The following is a 19,039-nucleotide window of genomic DNA, read 5'->3' as shown; positions in this document are numbered from 1 at the left end:
CACGCCACGGCGGGAATGTGAAGGTCTGAGTAGAACTTGTGGGTGTCTCTTCTTCCACCGTGTTGGGCCCCTGATACCAAACTTGGGTTGGCAGCTGAAGCTCTGTCTTCTGAGCCATCTTACCAGCCCTAGACCATGCCCTTTTGTCCCTGCCTGCATTCCCTTAGGTCCATGCTCACTCATCCTTTTCTGAAAATCACCATATGCTGTTCTAAGGTAGCCTCTCCTTACCTGTGACCAACAGTAAGAGGACATCACTGGAAGATGAGATTTTACTGGGGGACTCCTTTATATAGTACACACAGGTATAATATCCAGCATCCCCCTGCTGCAGGTTATTCAGACGGAACTCAGCAGTCCTCTCTGTTAGATGATGTGGCAGCCTGGAATCCAAAATAACACCTCCCTTTCTGAGAACAAGTTGTATGCCCGACCTGGGACTCACACATCTCAGAGTCACACTGCTGTTCTCTGGTGCCACTGAGCTGGGCCAAGCACTGAGGCTAGGTTTGGGAAGCAAATCTGGAAGGAAACAAAAATCAGTCTGAATCTGACACATCCACCTTCTCCCAGGAAGCCCAAGAAGGAAACAGAACATTTGGGATGCAAGCTCAGAGTGGGCATGGTTGAGTCACTTACCATCGCTCCTTGTGTCTGTTTGGCCAACATTTGGCCAACATCTGCAAAACAGTCATGAATGAGGTACAAGCGGATGCTGAGAGCCACCTCTCATTACCATCCTTGGTTCTGAAGAGGATGCCAAAGGCTCTGGCTGAGTTCACACATTAAGAGTGTGCATGTTCCCAGGGCTGGACTCTGGCTTCAGGCCAACTTAGCACCTCCTTTGTTTCCTGAGACTCTCCTCAGCTACCTCTCTGCCTTCCCTCCTAACTTTAGTGCTTCTTGGTTTCCTAAAATCCCACAAATCCCTCTATTCTCACATTCATTCTATCCCCAAATTTTACTTATTTTCACCACTGCTGTTAGATCAGGGTCTGGGTTCTAACCTCCACTCCAGGGATAGACAGAAGCTATGCAGGACACTGGGGAACTCCTATAGCCTGGGTATGAGTCTGGCTTCTTCCTGATGGCAGAAATGCCTTCCATATACCTGGGAGTCTCTGAAAGTCTCTTGGAACAGGGTAACCCTCATAGTAATGGCCGGCTGGTGCTTTAGGTGACATGAATTAGGACAGATATTTCCAAGGTATGAATGAATGACTGGGTGAGTGACACACAAAATAGAAAGAGCCAGGTATCAAAGAATCACCTCTAACCCAAAAAGAGAAAGAGAAAGAGCATTAGAAACCATAAAAGATGGACTCAGGAGTTAAGAACACCAGCTGCTCTTCCAGAAGATCCAGGTGGCTAACAACCAGCTGTAATTCCAGTTCCAGGGGATGTGGCACCCCTTTGGCCTCTACATGCACCAGGCATGCAATTGCAGTGGGCCGCAGTCAGTGGAGAGATGCAGAACTGATAAGAGTGCTGGGAGTAAGAGACCAAATGCTCAGCCTAAAGGGGAGATCTATATCACCACCACCCCGACTATCACCAAAGCTCAGGGACCATCATAGAAGAAGCAGAAAGAGTGTGAGAGATAAGGATGGGAAGGAGTGCTGTGAAATGCTGTCTTCTGGACATGACAGAACTAATTAACTCTGAATTTGCAACAGCTATGGCTACCTGAACCAGACCTGAACAAGATCAAGCCTACCAAAATCTAAGCATAGATGGGTAGAAGATCTTCCCTTACTGAGCAACTAGTGGAGGTTGGTTGTGGCCAGTAGTAGAAGGAGCCACTCTTTTTTTGAGGGTGCATGACCACTTGAAGGTTTCCCATGCTGCAGTGAACCTGAGTTTGATTCCCAGCAACCATGTTAGATACCTTATAACCACCCGTAATTCCAACTCCATGGGATCTGATGCCCCTTCTGACCTTCATGGACATACACACACACACACACACACACACACACACACACACACACAAATTAAAGACATGGAAGAGGAAGATGAGGGCTGGGTATAATCACACATTTTCATTGTGTATATGCATGAAATTCTAAAGTATAAAAACAATTTAAAAAATAATAGGACATGTGAAAACCCCTACAGAAACAGAAAGTTAAGTGTGAAAGTGGAGACAATCTGCTTGGCTCCTCTTCAGATGAAGAAAAGCCAAAGACTCATTCACAAAGTAAGCCTTGGTTAAAACAAAACATAGGTTGTCCTATCCACAGGCTAAAACTACAAATTTTACAAATTTAAGCCCTGTGGGCAATGTAGAATGACAATTGATCCTATGGGACAAGTCAGCATTAGGAATGAATTTGTTTTCCTATCTGTGAGGTTCAAACTCTGAAGTCAAGAATACAGGAGGGTCACAGGCGACCTAAAGGTTAAAGAGAATTGTGGGCAGATATACTATGTTTATTCACCAGCACACAGATCACAGGTATCCAGGTACACACCAACACACATAGGCAGGCAGAGGTACACACAGACAAGCACACAAAAACCACACAAAGGCAAGCACACAGGCCTACAGGCACTTGTGTGTGTGTGTGTGTGTGTGTGTGTGTGTGTATGTGTGCACATACACACAGAGACAGAGACAGAGAAAAGCAATTTTGCAAAGGTAACGGCTCTTGCCTCTGACCTCAAGGTCATATTTATACAGAACCACACAGAAGTGGCATCCTGTCACAGTTATATAAGAGATTGCATCACTTGTTTACTTTTGGGTTTTCTGGACATTCAGTGTCAGCCATTTTGTTGTTGTTGTTGACTCTTGGCCCTGGATATCCAGTGTCAGCCATTTTGTTGTTGTTGTTGCTCTTGGCCCTGGATATCCAGTGTCAGCCATTTTGGTCCAGATATCCATGATGTCTAGGCGGCCCTCACAGCACTTTGCTTCCTATACCTTTTCCATACCTTGCTAGATCACACCCAGGCACTGTTCTGAGATGGGGCTTTCTGATTGAGATACTCTGCAGAGCCTGAAAACAGGGAATGATTCCAGTCTGGAAAACTGAGTACACTCTGATTCAGTTTCTGTGTGGAAGACAGCTGTAGTGATGGGGAGGCCAGCTGCAGACATGTTGAAAAGCTGAGGTAGCAGAAGGCTTGAACTTTGAATGATACAGTGGTCATTGGCCTTACCCTGTGGTGAGAAGCAGACCCCAACACCTCAGGATGACTGGAAAGAATGATAACACACACACATACCTGCGATCAGCAGACAGATCAAATGTTAGGATCTGTGGAACAGGAGAGGGGGTTGAGACACAAACTAAATACATAGAAGACCTATTCAGTGGAATGGTAGTAAAATATTTTTAAATCTAGAGAAGAAAATGGACAGCCAAATACCAAGTTATGTAGGGGGGATGGTGGCACATGACTTTAATCCCAGCACTCCAGAGGCAGAAGCAGGCCGATATCTGTGGACCAGCCTGGTCCACAGAGTCAGTCCAGGACAGCCAAGATTACACTGAGAAACCTTGTCTCAAGAAACAACAACCAAAAAGCCACAACAACAAACAAACAAAAACCATACCAGGTTATAAAGAGACATACCAAAAAAAAAAAAAAAGAAAGCCTCTCCATGGCAAATTATAGTTAAAATGCTAAGACAGCAGAGTGAAGAAATGATATTAAAATTGAAAGAGGGAAAAAAAATATGAAATAAAAAAACAGAAGAAAAAAAACCCCACCAGACCTCTCAACAGACCCTAAACCATGGAAGCATGGAATGGTATATTTCAATTCCTGAAATCGAATAACTTCTAATAAAGATTACTACATACAGATTTAATCAAGAAGTAGGAAAGACCTGACCTTTTTCAACTCAGCAAATCAATACATGAATAGTGGACAAAGAATAAATGTGATTTATGTCAACCAGAAAAACAATCAGAATAATTATAGAAACTGGGAGATTTCTCTCATCAACTGCCCTAAGAGCTGGAGGGAGGCTCTGCAAAGGACCAGAGCTCAGTTCCCAGCACTCACAAGGGAGGCTTACACCTGCCTGTACGTCTAGACTCAGGAGATCCCATGCCCTCTGCTGGCCTCTGCAGGACCTGCATTCATGTGCACATACCCACACAGAGGCACACAGTTAGTGCTGGTGTGTGCCAGCACTAAGAAGGTAGAGGCATGCGAACTCTGAGTTTGTGGCCAGTTCCAGGACAACCAAGGCTACACAGAGAAACACTGTCTTTAAAAGCAAACAAAACAAACAATGAAAACAAGTCTTATAGACCCACAGAGAGAGAGAGAGAGCCGAGGTGCACACCTTTAATCCCAGTGCTCTAATTTCAGGCAGAGGCAAATGTATCTCTGTGAGTTTGAGGCCAGCCTGGTCTACAGAGCAAGTTCCAGGACAGCCAGGTCTACAAAGAGAAACCCTGTCTTTAAAAACAAACAAAACTAACAAACAAGCAACAAAAAACAAGTCTGAGAATGAGAGAGAAAGAGAGAGGGGGAGAGAGAGAGAGCCGAAATGCATACCTTTAATCCTAGCACTTTAATTTCAGGCAGAGGCAAACAAATCTCTGTGAGTTTGAGCCCAGCTTGCTCTACAAAAAGAGTTCCAGGACAGGCAGGGCCACACAGAGAAAAACCTATCTTGAAATTCGAAATAAATAAATAAAATTAGATAAAATTAAAAAAAAGTAAAGAATTGCCCTAAACGTTTCTTCTCTATTTAAATGACAACCAGGACGATAGAATTTTAAAAGCAAGAGTCAACTGTGTCCTCTCTGTGAAGAAATACCCCTTCCCTTGTAAACACACACAAACACTGAAAATGAAAAGATGGAAAATTATATGCCAAGTAAATACCCACAAGCCAACAGAATAGCTATACTTATATCTAACAAAGTAAAGTTCAAGTCAAAATTAATTATAGGATTTAGGCATAATGGAACACACCTTTAATCTAAGCGTTTGGAAGGCAAAGGCAGGCACATCTCTGTGAGTTCAAAGCCAACATGGACTGTATAGTAAGCTCTCTCCAGGCCAGGGAGAGCTACATAGTAAAACCCTGTCTCAAAAAATATAGTTATTTAAAGGATACAAAGATAACCATGTATTAGCAAAAGGAACAATCCAACAAGAAAATGTAAGATCAGGCTTGTGAGATGTATCAAGCAAAGGCACTTGCCACCAAGTGTATGATGATGGACTGATGTGTACAATCTGTACTACAGTAGAAGGAGACAACTGCCTTTCTCAACTGTCTTTTGAACTCCACATGCATGCTATGGTATGCACATGCCCACACACATATGCACATGTATGTCCAAAATAAATAAATAAACAAATGTTAAAAAAAAATAGGTTGCAATGATTCAGTTGAGCTTAGTGACTCATGGCTTCAATCTCAGCACTCAGGAGGCAGAAGTGGGAAGGCTGTGAGTTCAGGGCCAGCCTAGACTATATAGAAAATTCCAGGAAAGCCTAAACTATATAACAAGATGAAAAAAAATTTATATATATATATATATAGAGAGAGAGAGAGAGAGAGACAGAGAGAGACAGAGAGAGACAGAGAGACAGAGAGAATGCTTATACGCCCATTTAATGGACATAAAGTGACAGACATGTCTGCCAGACAAGAATAATGGATGGCTTCAATATACCCCTAGGAAACCTCAGAATTGAACTGTGCTGTGGTTCAATCAAATGAACCTAACAGACATTTAAATGATATTCTATCCAACAGCACTATCCAACACACATTCTTCACAATAACTTCTTCCAAAATAAAGCACATTTGGGCCATTGCTGCAAGGCAGTTTCATCCAGACATTCTTGCAAGAAGGAGGAGGCTCATGGGAGATGGAAGATTCTCAAAGCCCCCACCCCCCAGCATATAAAAAGGAGTCAGCAACTTCCAGGGGAGGCCACTCTGACCAGCCCAACTACAGAGAGAAGAGAACTCTTGGACGGTCCAGCTGCCTGCAAGCTGTGCCAAAAGCGGCAACGTGGCAGCGTTTACGAGCCTTCAGGCATGCTGGTGTGGGCTCTGTGTTGATGCAGCTGAGTCATCCCTACTCCATGGAAGAAGTCCCTCACCCATACTCCTGCTGGGAACCCCAGTAATAATCCACTGGTTCACCAACTTGGTGCACTTGTTTCTTTAGTCTAGGAGCTCCTTTCTGGGGTGAGTAGGTGTGTGCGCTGTGAGTGTTTGTGTGTGTGTGTGTGTGTGTGTGTGTATGTGCATATATATGTTACATCTACCCAGGTAGTCTGCCACATAACTGCCATAAAGCAAGTCTTAATAAACACAAAAATATCTAAATAATTTCTTTTTCAATTATGGTTTTCTTTTCAAGAATGTTTGTATTAGTTTTTTTGGGGGGGAGAAAATTTGTGCATGAGTGCAGGTGTCCTCAGAGGCCAGAAGACAATTTCAGATCTCATGGAGCCCTGGAATTACAGGTGGGTGTAAGCTGCCTGGTGTGAATACTGAGAACTGAACTCCAGTTCTCCACCAGAACAGTAAGTGTGCTTAACTTGAGCACCCTAAACAATTCCTTTTATCTCTACAGTAACTATGAAAATAATTTTAAGGAGAGTATTTAAAACTTACCTGACACCAAGATCTCAAGGTGGTCACTGGGGTGCGAGGCCCAGAAAGGGGCTCCTGTCTGGTGGTAGACACAGCTGTAATTTCCTGTGTCCTTGGGTGTCACATCATGGAGTGAGAAGTCTGCTCTGTTTCCTTCTGAACTCTGAATCTGTACAGGTGATGGAACTCCTTCCTTCAGTAGCATGAACGTTTTATACTCGGTTACATTATCTGCCTTCTGACAGTTCAGGGTCACATTCCCTCCTGCCATCACACTGCTCCATTCATGAGCTTGGAGGGAAGGTTTAGGTAAATGTCCTGAGAAAGAAGAATCCTGTGGTCATACAGAGGAAGGCCTTCCCAGACCTTGGTAAGTTGCACAAAGATGCAACAGACTGCAGTCAAACTCCCCCACCTAAGGAAGCAGCTGGCCTCACATGTGTTCTCTCCTGTGGAATCTGGAGGTTGATGTTCGGAATCCTCCTCAAATTGCTCTTCCACCTTCTTCACCAAGGCAGGATCTCACAGTCAAATCATAGCTCCTGGATCCCCTGTTTCTGCCTTCAGAAGCTGGAGTTACAGCAGGATCACTACACTAAGCCAGCAATCACGTGGCTGCCCTAAGGAACCTCTCTTCCCCCTTCCATATCCCTAGCTACCAAAACCTCAGCTTAAAAAGCATGGGATCTGTGATCTCTTGAATTCTGGTCATTGGGTGATGGAGTTCTGTGCCCTAATCATGGCATGGTCAGAACTAGAGACCGTGCCCATCTGGCATTAAATAAAGTATCTACTAGCTGTTTGAGGTCATGTAAATTCTTATCTTTTATTTTTTTCCTACAAACTTTTTTTTGGAGACAGTGTTTCTCTGTGTAGCTCTGGATGTCCTGGACTCTCTTTGTAGACCAAGCTGGCCTCAAACTCACAGAGATCTGCCTGCCTCTGCCTCCCTGAGTGCTGGGATTACAGGCGTGCGCTACCAAGCCCAGCTTCTTCCTACAAACATTATTCTTTCTTATCCTTATACTACCCAGGCATGAGGACCAGAGTTCAGATCCCCATAAGCCACATAATTACGTGTGTGGCCTGACTGTAACTCCAGCTTCAGAAAGTCAAGAGAGGGGATCTCTCCAAACAAGCTGGCTAATGAAAGTAACTATATCCGGGAGCTATGGCTGTGAGTTCTTGCCTTGGAGAAGAAGGTGGAAGAGCAATTGAGGATTCTGAATATCAACCTCCAGATTCCATGGACATGCACACATATGTACATGCACACCCACATCCTTGGGTGTCCACGCACATGCAAATATACATGCACACACTTGCACAACACACACATACAAAAATGAAAACAATAACTAAAAGTACTCATTTCTGTCACCTCAATCCCTGCCCTCCCCAAATGCTCTGAAGATGATCACCCTTTCTCCCTCCCCTCCTTCCTATGATAGATTGACACATGCCATGCTAAGGAAGCCCCTCGTCACCTGTGATCAATAACAGAAGCGGATCACTGGACGTTGCATCAGAGTTCTCATCTTCATGGCATTCGCAGGTGTAGCATCCAGCATCACTCTGCTGTAAATCTCCGAGATGGAATTCAGTTGTACCGGACCATCCCATAATGAGATGTGATTTAGATATCCACCCTCCTGTCACACCAGTTACTGTCCTGTTATCCAAATTAGTACCATCTTTTTTAATAACACACTTTGCATATTGCATAACAGTTATACACTGCAGAGTCACATTGCTCCTTGTGGGAAGCACAGAGCTGGGCCAGACACTGAGGCTGGGCTTGAATATGGACTCTGGAAGAAAGGCAAAACTCAGAGTTGCATGTGGCGTACCGCCCAGTTCCCTGTGAACCAGTTAAAGAAAGGGATGAAGCAGTCTAAGTACTTGGGATGAAGGATGGGTGGGGGCTTGATTGAAGAGACACTTACCAAAGTTCCCACTTATGTCTGTTTGCCCAACACATAGCCCTGCAAGAGAAGGACTTGTGAGACACAGCACCTCCCTGGAGCTCCCTCATCGCCCTCCCTGATCCCAAGATTCTACTCCTGAGTTCAGACTCTGGCCTCATTTATCCAGGATTTTCTGTGTTCTCCACACTGGACTCTGCCATATTGCTTACTCACCAACAGTCCATGGGAACACATGTGGCATCAGTCTCTACCTGCATGCTGCCATAATAAAATAAGACAAGCCTGACAGTGTGTAATGCTGTAAATTTACTCTCTTGCCATCTATCTGCAAGTCAGTTCCCTGCCTGCATGTGATGCATGTTGTGCCCATGACAGCCAGAAGAGGGCTGCAACATGGCTCATAGTGGCTGAAATCAAGATGTCCAGGCTGTGTGCTCTTTTACACACTCTCAAGGGCAAGACCTATTGTATTACTTAGAAGATCCTAATGATTCTACCAGAAGAATCCTTGAGCTGCTAACTTACAGCGAGCCGGAAGGATGGCTTGCTGAGTAAAGGCACTTAACTTGCTGCCAAGTCTGATGACCTGAGTTCAGTCCTTGCAATCCACATTGTAGAAGGGGAGAGCCTGCTCCTGAAAGTTGTCCTCTGACTTTCCACAGGTGTGTGTGTGTGTGTGTGTGTGTGTGTGTGTGTGTGTAAATCAGACATAGACCAATGGAATGTAATAAACAACTCACAAACAAACCTCTATAGCTGTGGTCATCTGGTTGGCAAGGCTGAATACATTTGAACACATATACAATGACAGCTCAGGCTCAATACTTTTGATGTCTGGGGCCTGTGCATTGTGGGCCAACCAGCAGAGGTCCTGGCTTTTTCCCTCCAGTCTCCTTTAGGTGGGGCAAGCAAAGTTGAAGCCATGACCCTGGTTGAGAGCCACTGGTTTATAGAAGTGTAAACACCCAGAAAAGAAGAAAAGGAGCCAGATGTGGACAGTCACTACCCAACAAGTATGTGTAACAGGTATTGGGTGCCAGGGACCACACCAAGCACATGATAGGGATTAATCAAGGCTGGCAATATGGTTTATGGGTAAGGTCACTTCCTTTGCAAATCTGGCAACCACAGTTATATGCCTGGAACACACACACACACACACACACACACACACAAACACACAGAGATTTATATATGAATATATTTGTACAGCCTGGCGGTGTTGGTATATACCTTTAGTTCCAGCACTTGGCAGAAGCAGGTGGATCTCTGGGTTCGAGGATAGCCTGTTCTACACAACAAGTTTCAGGACAGCCAAGCCTATACAGAGAAACCCTGTCTTGAACCATCTCCCCTTCCCAAAAAACAATAGAGCTATTTATATATAAAAACATCAGGTTAATATTGTCAACTTGAAAGGCTCTAGAAAGACCTAAGTGAAAAGCCTTTGATTATTACCTAGATTAGATTAGCCTCTAAGAACGCCCTTGAGGTATTGTCTTGGTCAGTTTAATCCAGGCGGGAAACCCACCTTAGCCATGGGCGGCATCATGCCAGTGTCTGGGGTCCTGAGCACCAGCATTTACCATTCTGGCTATCCACACAGTGACCAGCTGCCATGAGCAATATGACTTCCCACCGTGACTGATCCCTCAAACTGTGAGTCAAAATAAACCCTTCCTTCCTTGAAGTTAGTAGTGAGTGTGTGTGTGTGTGTGTGTTGTGTGTGTGCTGTGTGTGTGTGTGTGTGTGTGTGTGTGTGTGTGTGTGTGTTACAGACCATGACAGGAGAGGAATGGGAGGGTAGGGAGAGGACAGGGGAGAGACAAAAGATCATATACTTTCTCTCATATGCAAAATATAGTTAGCTCTACTTAATGTGACATGAAAGTAGAGTGGGGACTATTTGAGGCAGACAAAGGAGAATCAGAGAGAGGTAGGGAGGAGAGATGGAGAGGGTAGTTGGGAGATGAAATACAAGCAAGGCATGGTGATCTGTACGTGTCACAGGTAAGCCCATTATTCTGCATGCTAATGAAAATACATAAGCAACCCGAGTGACAAAGATGTTTCCCTTCTTTTGTTTACATTCCATGCAGGTTATCGTAAAAAGCAAGGGGTCTGATCACCCCGTGTTCTTATTACATTTATTCACCAGGGGCTCACATGCCTGCCGCGGTGAACATGTGGAGGACACCTTGTGAAAGTCGGTTCTCACATTCTACCACGTGGGTGTGAGGGTCATCAGGCATGGCAGCAAACATCTCTACCAATGAGCTGCCTCACAGCTCCATCATCATAATGCCTTCATTCATTGTTCCTGCACTTTGTTCTCAGCTGTCCTTCTCGCTGGATGCCCTCCCCTGTCCCCCCTCCCCGACACCTCCAGCTTCTTCCTTTTCCTCTCTCCCAGTCATCCTTTCTGTCTTCCTTTCACATGTAATCCATTTCTCTGTCTATTATCCACCTCCACAGCAATCTCTTCCTTTCCTTTCCTTTGTAACACACACACACACACACACACACTCACAGGATTTGTCTTTCTGAGTCTGGCTTATTTTCCTTAACACCATGAGTAACAGTTGCATCTATTTCCCTGAAAATGTCATGATTTCGTCTTCTAAAGGAAAAAAAAGCTACATAAAGTTCCATTGTGCATATGTGCCTCATTTTCTTTATCTACTCATCTGTTTTGGATATCTGGGCTGTTTTTATTAAAGCTTTTTGGAAGTAGATGGGCTTGGGAGAGAGAAAGACATTTTCTTCACTGATGTAGCCACTGGCTCAGTGGGTAAGAACAAGTCCTGTGAAAGCAAGAGGACTTGAGTTTAAATCTCCAGTACCGACATAAAAATAGGACATGGTTATGCATGCCTGTAAGCCCAGCATTGGGAAACAGAGATAGGAAAATCCAGGAAGCTTCCTACCCAGCCAACTTATTTGAAACAGCAAGCTTCAGCTTCAATAAGAAACTTCAAAAATTAGAGGAGAGAACAAAGAAAGATAGCTAGTATTCTTCTTGGCTTACCATATGTGGGCACACAGGCATCTTCATATGCATGCGCGCACACACGCTATGCACAACACACAACACACATACAACAAATACAAAAGGAAGACTGGAGATGTCTTCTCGTTCACATGGCAGAAAGCCATTGAGAAGTTCAGAACCTACTGATCTGGAGGCAACAGGAAAATCTCACATACTCACAAAATAAAACGTACTCACTTATGCTTTCAGTCTCACTAGCTACCTCACTGTCTTCACCAATCCATCTGCCTCCACGACCCACCCGCCCACCCCACACAGCCCTGCTCCCTCTCACACTTACCAAGATAGAGCAAGAGTAAGAACTGGGAGCTCATGCTGCCCTCAGTCACACTGAGGCTTTCCCAAGAACGCCTCCTCAGCTTGCCATTCCTGTTAAACGTTAATTCCGCCACCAGCAGCGATGGCTTTCCTTCAGGTTTCAATCTTCAGAGCTAGCCCACAGCTTCTGTTTCTTGCTGATAATCAGAGTGGGATCTCTCGACACTATCACGCCACTTCCTACTGGCATGGTTCACACAGACCTCCCACCACACAGAATTCAACCACCTACTTCTAAGCTTATTCGTGCATTCCAACCAAGTTTCTGAGAAAATGCCCATCAAATATTAGTTATCACAGACCTGACCTCTGACCTTTCATTGTTTGGGTAGTTTGATTTGGCTCACTGGAATATCTTTTATTCATTGTTTTATAATTTCATACATGTAAACAATACATCTCAGGCGTTTCCATCCCCAACTCTAAACTCCCACTTCTCTCAGGCACCCACAAGCATCCTCCCCTCCACTTCGTGTTCTCCCTAGACTTTTTTTTAACCCGTTGTGCTGACTTTTATGCCAACTGACACAAGCTAGAGTCATCTGAGAGGAGGGAGCCTCATTTGAGAAAATGCCTTCCTGAGACTGAGCTGTGGGCAGCCCGTGGAACACTTTTTAATCAGTGATCGATGGAGGAGGGCCCAGCCCACTGTGGGTTGTGTTACCTCATTAGCTCGTGGCCCTGGCTTCCATAAGAAAACAGGCTGAGCAAGCCATGCGGAGCAAGCCAGGGAGCTTCTTCATCACCAACTGCCTCCAGGTTCTGCCTAGCTTGACTTACTGCCTTGGCTTCCCTCAGGGAACTGTGACTCCAGATATAGAAGCCAAATAGACCGTTTCCTCCTCAAATAGCTTTTGGTCATGGTGTTTCGTCACAACAATAGTAACCCTAAGACACCCACTGAGTCCAGTTTGATGCCAACTGTCGGAACTGTGACTAGTTTTGTGGGCTTGAATCTGTCAGATAACTACAGCTGCAATGCAAAGCGTCCTGAAGACAGCACTTCACAGCACTCCTGTCTGTCCTCTGCTCTCACATTCGCTCCTCAGCTTCCGTGCTCCCTGAGCCGTGATATAAATGTCTCCGGTAGGGTACCCTATAGTCATCTGTACTCAGCACTTTGGCTAGGTGCACATCTCTATGTTAATTGCTGATTACTGTGGAGAAGTGGTCCCAGCCAAACCCGGCCACGGTTAAAAATAGCACTATTAAGCATGAATACAGAAAAGTCCTTGGGATCCCTTTCTTAGTGCAACCTAGACTTTTTGTTTGTTTGTTTTCTGAGACAGGGTTTCTCTGTGTAGTTCTGGCTGTCCTGGAACTGGCTCTGTATAGACCTGGCTGGCCTTGAACTCAGAGATAGGCCTACCTCTGCCTCCCCAACATTGAGATGCATGTGCCACCACGACCCGGCTTATAACTTAATCTTTAAAAGCTACCAACCCTCTCCTAACCTAAAATAATACTGCAGTTTTTATTTTAAGACATGTTGGTCTCATGCTGGTCTAGAGAAAATTCTAAGTTCTTCTCTACGAAAAGGAGATGGATGATTAACAATGAGAAGAGAGTGACTGTACAAACCACGCTTCCAACCTCTGCTTCAGAAGTGCTGCAACAGCGCCACCTACCTACAGGAGACAAGAGGCTCCTCAAAGAAAGAGACACCAGGCTGGAAAAAAAATCTATCCAAATTAAAAATGAAGAAATAAAATTGCCTTTGTGCTGCACTCACATGTGATTTATATATATACAAGCAGGCAAAACATAAAATGAAACAGCCTGAAAACTTGAGAAACAAACAAAATTCTAAACTGTTGAGGGAAAGGGAAGAGTCAGATGCCCCATGGGCATTGCACTCATGACCCATAGCAGCTGTGGCTATCTGCCCAAGATCAGGCCAGAACGGATGGGGGAGGAGTTGAGGTCCCACTTCTAACTATGGAACTGTTAGAAGTACGTAGCTGCCGGGCTCAGGGCACAGGCTGTAATGCCGGTACTCCAGGAGGCAGAGGCCAGCCTGGTCTACAAAGCAAGTCCAGGCCAGCCAGGGCTACACAGAGAAACCTTCTCTCTCACTCTCTCTCAAACACACACACACACACACACACACACACTGTAGTTGTTGGGGAAGAGGGGAATTTTTCTTTTTTATATTTTGTAAGATCTGTTCAGCCATGCCACAAGCCTTTCATCCCAGCACTAGGGAGGCAGAGGCAGGTGAATATCTCTGAGAGCTCAAGGCCAGCCTGGTCTACAAATCGAGTTCCAAGACAGCCATGGCTGTGCAGAGAAACCCTGTCTCAGAACAATGTTCTTTATTTGATATTTTGTGTTTGAGTGTTTCGCCCGTACATATGTGTATTCACTATGTGTGTGCCCAGGGCTCAGGGAAGTCAAAAGAGAGCTTTGGGTCTCCTGTAACTGGAGTTACAGATGATTGCGGGCATGGAAACTAGGTCCTCCGCAAGAGCAACAAGTGCTCTTAGCTGCTAAGCCCTTTCTCCGGCGCTGGAAGATCATTCTTTTATAGGGTATGGACACTGGCGGATTGCCCATGTTCCACTGAATACCCATGTGCATATGGGCAGCAGTGATTTGACTGACAAGCTGAATCAAGCCAAACTAAAAGTAAAAATTCGGGTTTATTGGGGGCAGGTCTCAGGCAGTGTCACTAACGTCACAGGAGGGGGTCAGTGAAGTCACCATGCAGAGGGAGACAGAAGGGGAAGCAGAGAGAGAAAGCATGCACACACAGAGGAGAAAGGAAGTGCAGAGAGAACAAAATGTCTGGCTTATATAGCGAAGAGCTTCTGGGGGAAAGCAAGTCCAGCTCCTGGGATGGAAAGTTCAGGAAAGAGGACAGGGTGTGCCAGCCATGGCCTGTAACAGGTGGGGACTGAGGGATGCTGGGAGAACCTGGAGGCCTGGTCTGCTCCTGGTTAAATGGGCATCTCAGCTGCTTGTCCCGGGTCTAAATCTCAACATCTTCTTATTCAGTGCTTGGAAGGACACCATGACCACTGCAACTTTTATAAAAGAAAGCACTTAATTGGGTATTTGATTTCAGTTTTAGAGGCTTAGACCACTGTCACCTTAATAGGAAGCATGGCAGCAGACATGATCCTGGAATAGTTGAGAGCTGTACCCTGATCCCTAAGCAGCAGGTAAGGAAAAGGACAAGGCTTGACCTGGGCTTTTTGAAACTTCAAAGCCCATCCCCAGTGACAATCTTTCTCCTCCAAGGCCAAACCTAACCCAACAAAGCAGCACCTCCTAATCCTTCTCAGGTAGTATCACTCTGTGATGACTAAGTATTCAAATATATGAGCTTCTGAGGTAATTCTTATTCATATCACTCACAGGCCCCATATGTTCATATATTTGAATGCTTAGTCACCAGGGAATGGAACTCTGAAAAACTAGGATTAAGGGGTGTGGCTCTTTGTTGAAGGAACTGTGTCCCTGGGGGTGGGTTTTGAGGTTTCAAAAACCCACACCAGGTCTAATCTCTCTCTCTCTCTCTCTCCTTGATCCTTACAGATCAGAGCATAGCTCGCAATTACTTCTCCAGCATCATGACTGCCATGATGACAACAGACTAAGCCTCTAAAACTGTAATGAAGCCCCTAATTAAATCTTTCTTTCTTTCTTTCTTTCTTTCTTTCTTTCTTTCTTTCTTTCTTTTTTCTTTCTTTCTAATGGGTTCAAACTCAGAGATCTGCCAGCCTTTGCCTCCCCAGTGCTGGGATTAAAGGCGGTAGCCACCACCACCACCGGCCTAAATGTTTCTTTATAATAGTTGTCTTGGTCATGGTATCTTTTTACAGCAGAAGAGTGCCTAAGATGGTGGGTTATTTATGTACAGAGAGAAAGCATGAAATTAGAAGAGGGATCTAGAGAAAGCTGAAAGGGATGGATATTAACATATTTCATTGTCTACATATATGAACTGCTCAAAGAATAAATTTTAATACATAAAAAGTGTGGGGTGTGTGTGTGTGTGTGTGTGTGCTTGTGGAGGCCAGAAGAGAGCATTGGGTTTCCTGGAGCTGGGGTTAGAAGCTGTTGTGAGTCACCTGTCATAGTTTTGGGAACTGAACTCAAGTCTATTGGAACAAAACTAACCTCTGAGTCTCCCCAGACCCTGAAAACTTCTCTTAACATCAGGAACAAGACAAAGCGCTGTTCTGAATATTTATTCCTCTAAATTCTCACACAGAAACCTAACTAAAGATGTAGTATTAGGAATTGGGGGTCTGCGGGAAATGAAGGTGAGGTCTCCAGTGAAGAGAATTAGTACCTTTTAAAAGAGTCTCAAGTGGAAGTTAAAGAGAAGGCTCAGAGGTTAGAGCACTTGCAGAGGACTGAGGCTCACTTCCTACATCTACATGGTGGCTGGCGTCCCTCTGTACTCCAGGCCAAGAGAATCCAACACCCTCTTCTGCTCCCATGGACACTGCACACACATGGCATACAGGCATTACTTGCAGGCAAAACACTTGTAAAAATAAAAATAAGGGCTGTAGAGATAACTCAGCAGTTAAGAGCACTGTGTGTTTTTCCAGAGGCCCTGAGTTCAATTCCCAGCAACCACATGGTGGCTCATAATCATCTATCCTAGGATCTGATGCCCTCTCTGGCATGCAGGTGTACGTGCAGACAGAGTATTAATAAACATAAAATAAATAAATCTTTAAAAAATAATAAAAATAAAAATAAGTAAATTACCCCTTTTCTTGACTTTTTAAGACAAGGTATCACTATATTGACTTAGCTGGCCTGGAACTCACTATAGAGACAAGGCTGGTTTCCAACTCAGAGAGCTGCCTGTCGCTGCCTCTCAAATGCTGGGATTAAAGGAGTTTACCACCACACCTGGCTATTATGTTTTTTTAAGAGTCTTAAGTGCTCTCTTTCCACTCCTAACAAGTAAAGATACCAAGAGGTGTCTTCTAAGCGGGAAGCCATCCTCCTCATGGCGGTCAATGACTCCATCTCAGACTTCCAACACCTCCAGAATCATGAGAAATAAATTTCTCTATCTTACATGACATCTAGTTTAAGATATTTTGTTATTATAGCATTAACTAAGACAATAATGATGGTTACTTCTAGCTTGTCCGATGGGCACAGAATGTAAGTGATAACCACAGCAACTGAGCAAGGAAAAACAAATGCATCCAAATTAAAAAGTAGGAAATAAAATTGCCTTTGTTTCCAACAGTTGCTGACTTTAAAAAACTTAGCTATCCAAATAAGTGGCTGCATCTACTTTCCCCCCAAATAGCCAAGTTTAAACATTTTATTACATTTATTCATTTATTGGAGAGAAGCTGAGGACCCACTCCAATCTATGGAGCTATCAGCCTCTGCAGGCACTGCATGCAGAGATGCATGAGGACATACATACAGGCAAAACACCAGGCACATTCCAAATGACAATAACATAACAGGAAGACAGAGGTCAAGGAGCAGGCTGAGCAGGATTCCCAGGTCAGCAGATGGGCTGCCTTCCTGCCTGCATCTGAAGACAGAGGTCAAGGAGCAGGCTGAGCAGGATTCCCAGGTCAGCAGGTGGGCTGCCTTCCTGCCTGCATCTGAAGTGCACGCCAGCCCACTGCTTGCACCTGCATGTTGATGCCTGGAGGCTCTTTGGTGAAACCCCGCTTTACCCATCTGCGAGTGTGCTAGGAAATTAATGACCCTGGAAACAGCCACCAGCAACATCTGCCAAGGGTTGTGATGGGAAAAAATTCTGAAGTGTGTGTTATTTCCCAACCCCCAAGCTCCCCAGTGTCTCCCAGGGCTTCCGTACCACTAAACAAGAGTGTGAGGTTCCAGAAGCTTGTCGGTGCTTGACTCTGGCTGGAACATTCTTAGCAACTTCATTCATGTACCCTTCTCTCCCCCAAGATTCTCTTAAACTTGAATCTTTTTCTCGAGGTGGGATTCTGGAAGAATGCAAAAATGTCTAGAAATCAGATCACAGAGCAGTTTTGTAGTGTGATTCAGGAGTAGACATGGGACAAGTTATGTAGTCTTCAGGATGGAATTAGCTCAGCTTATTCTGAAGTAATGAAAATGTTCATTACAGGGCGAGGAGTGTCAGTAAAGTGCTTACCTAGCATGCATAACAAGCACCCCAGATTCAAAACCCAGCACCTCATAAAACCAGCCCTGGTGGCACATGTCTGTAATCCCAGCACTTGGCAGGAGGAAAGGCAGGAGGATGAGAGCTCAAACTCTTCTTTGGCTGGAGAGCAGGTTTGAGGCCAGCCTGGAGAACATAGCCTGTTATACTTTATAGAGAAATTCCCTCTTATGGACTCATCTTTTTAATCTCAGACTATTTCAGTACATGGCTATCCTTATCGGATAAGAACTGCTTTTGAAAGTAATCTAACCACCACAGACAGTGTCACATCAGGAAAATTCACGTCTTCCTTGACACTGGCTGATATCCAGTCAGCATTCACATTTGCTTAGATGCCACTAAAATGTGATTCTACCATTTTGTAACATGTGGAGCCAAAGCTAGGAATACAAGTCAGTTGGTAATGTGTTTGTCTAAGATGCATAAAGCTCTGGGTTCACCCCAGTACCATAAAAACTGGGCATGGTGGTGCGTATCTATAATACTGGTCCCAGAACTCAGGAGATGAAGCTAAGATATTCAGTAGTTCAAGGTTTCCCTGTTTTGCAGAGAGTTAGAGTACAGAATGGGTCACATAAGGTCTGTCTCAAAAGAAGAAGAGGAAGAGAAGGAGAAGGAGGAAGACCAGTTAGCTCCCACATCAGACAGTTTAAAATTGCCTGGAACGCCAGAGAATTTGACTCCTTCTTTTAGTTTACATAGGCACCTGCATGCTACACACACACACACACACACACACACACACTTTTAAAAAATAAATCTTTTTTAAAAATAGCTAAAGCCATTCTGGTCATGCACACCTTTAACCCCAATACTTGAAAGGCAGACACAGGCAGATTTCTATGAGTTCAAGGCCAGCTTGTCTACATAGCAAGTTCCAGGAAAGCCAAGGGCTACATGAGACTTTGGTGGTTTGAATGAGAATGATCTCCATAGGCTTGAATGTTCCAATGCTTGATCCTCAGTTAGTGGAACTGTTTGGGAAGGATTAGGAGGTGTGG

General features: G+C 44.6%; 1 protein-coding gene across 6 annotated transcripts in view; it reads right to left on the bottom strand.

Annotated features, from left to right (window-relative positions):
- Positions 1–19,039, bottom strand: part of Oscar (osteoclast associated Ig-like receptor) — a 54,151-nt gene that overhangs the window by 11,255 nt on the left and 23,857 nt on the right. For 4 of the 6 annotated variants that reach the window (XR_009585514.1, XR_009585515.1, XR_009585516.1 and 1 more), the window contains exons 3-6: positions 8,533–8,571; positions 8,074–8,397; positions 6,608–6,904; positions 232–522 (exon numbers count right to left, since the gene is read on the bottom strand). Coding sequence is in view for 1 of the 6 variants with exons in the window: in XM_060367194.1 (XP_060223177.1) it covers positions 232–522; positions 6,608–6,904; positions 8,074–8,397; positions 8,533–8,571 (951 nt within the window). In the remaining 5 variants the exon portion in view is untranslated. The remainder of the gene's footprint in view (positions 1–231; positions 523–6,607; positions 6,905–8,073; positions 8,398–8,532; positions 8,572–19,039) is intronic. The other 2 variants (XR_009585517.1, XR_009585518.1) reach the window with 1 other exon arrangement.

This window comes from Meriones unguiculatus, chromosome 14 (genome assembly GCF_030254825.1).
Source record: "Meriones unguiculatus strain TT.TT164.6M chromosome 14, Bangor_MerUng_6.1, whole genome shotgun sequence".
Taxonomy (NCBI): domain Eukaryota; kingdom Metazoa; phylum Chordata; class Mammalia; order Rodentia; family Muridae; genus Meriones; species Meriones unguiculatus.
Note: the sequence above shows the minus strand (reverse complement) of the source record. Positions and strands in the feature narration are given on the sequence as shown.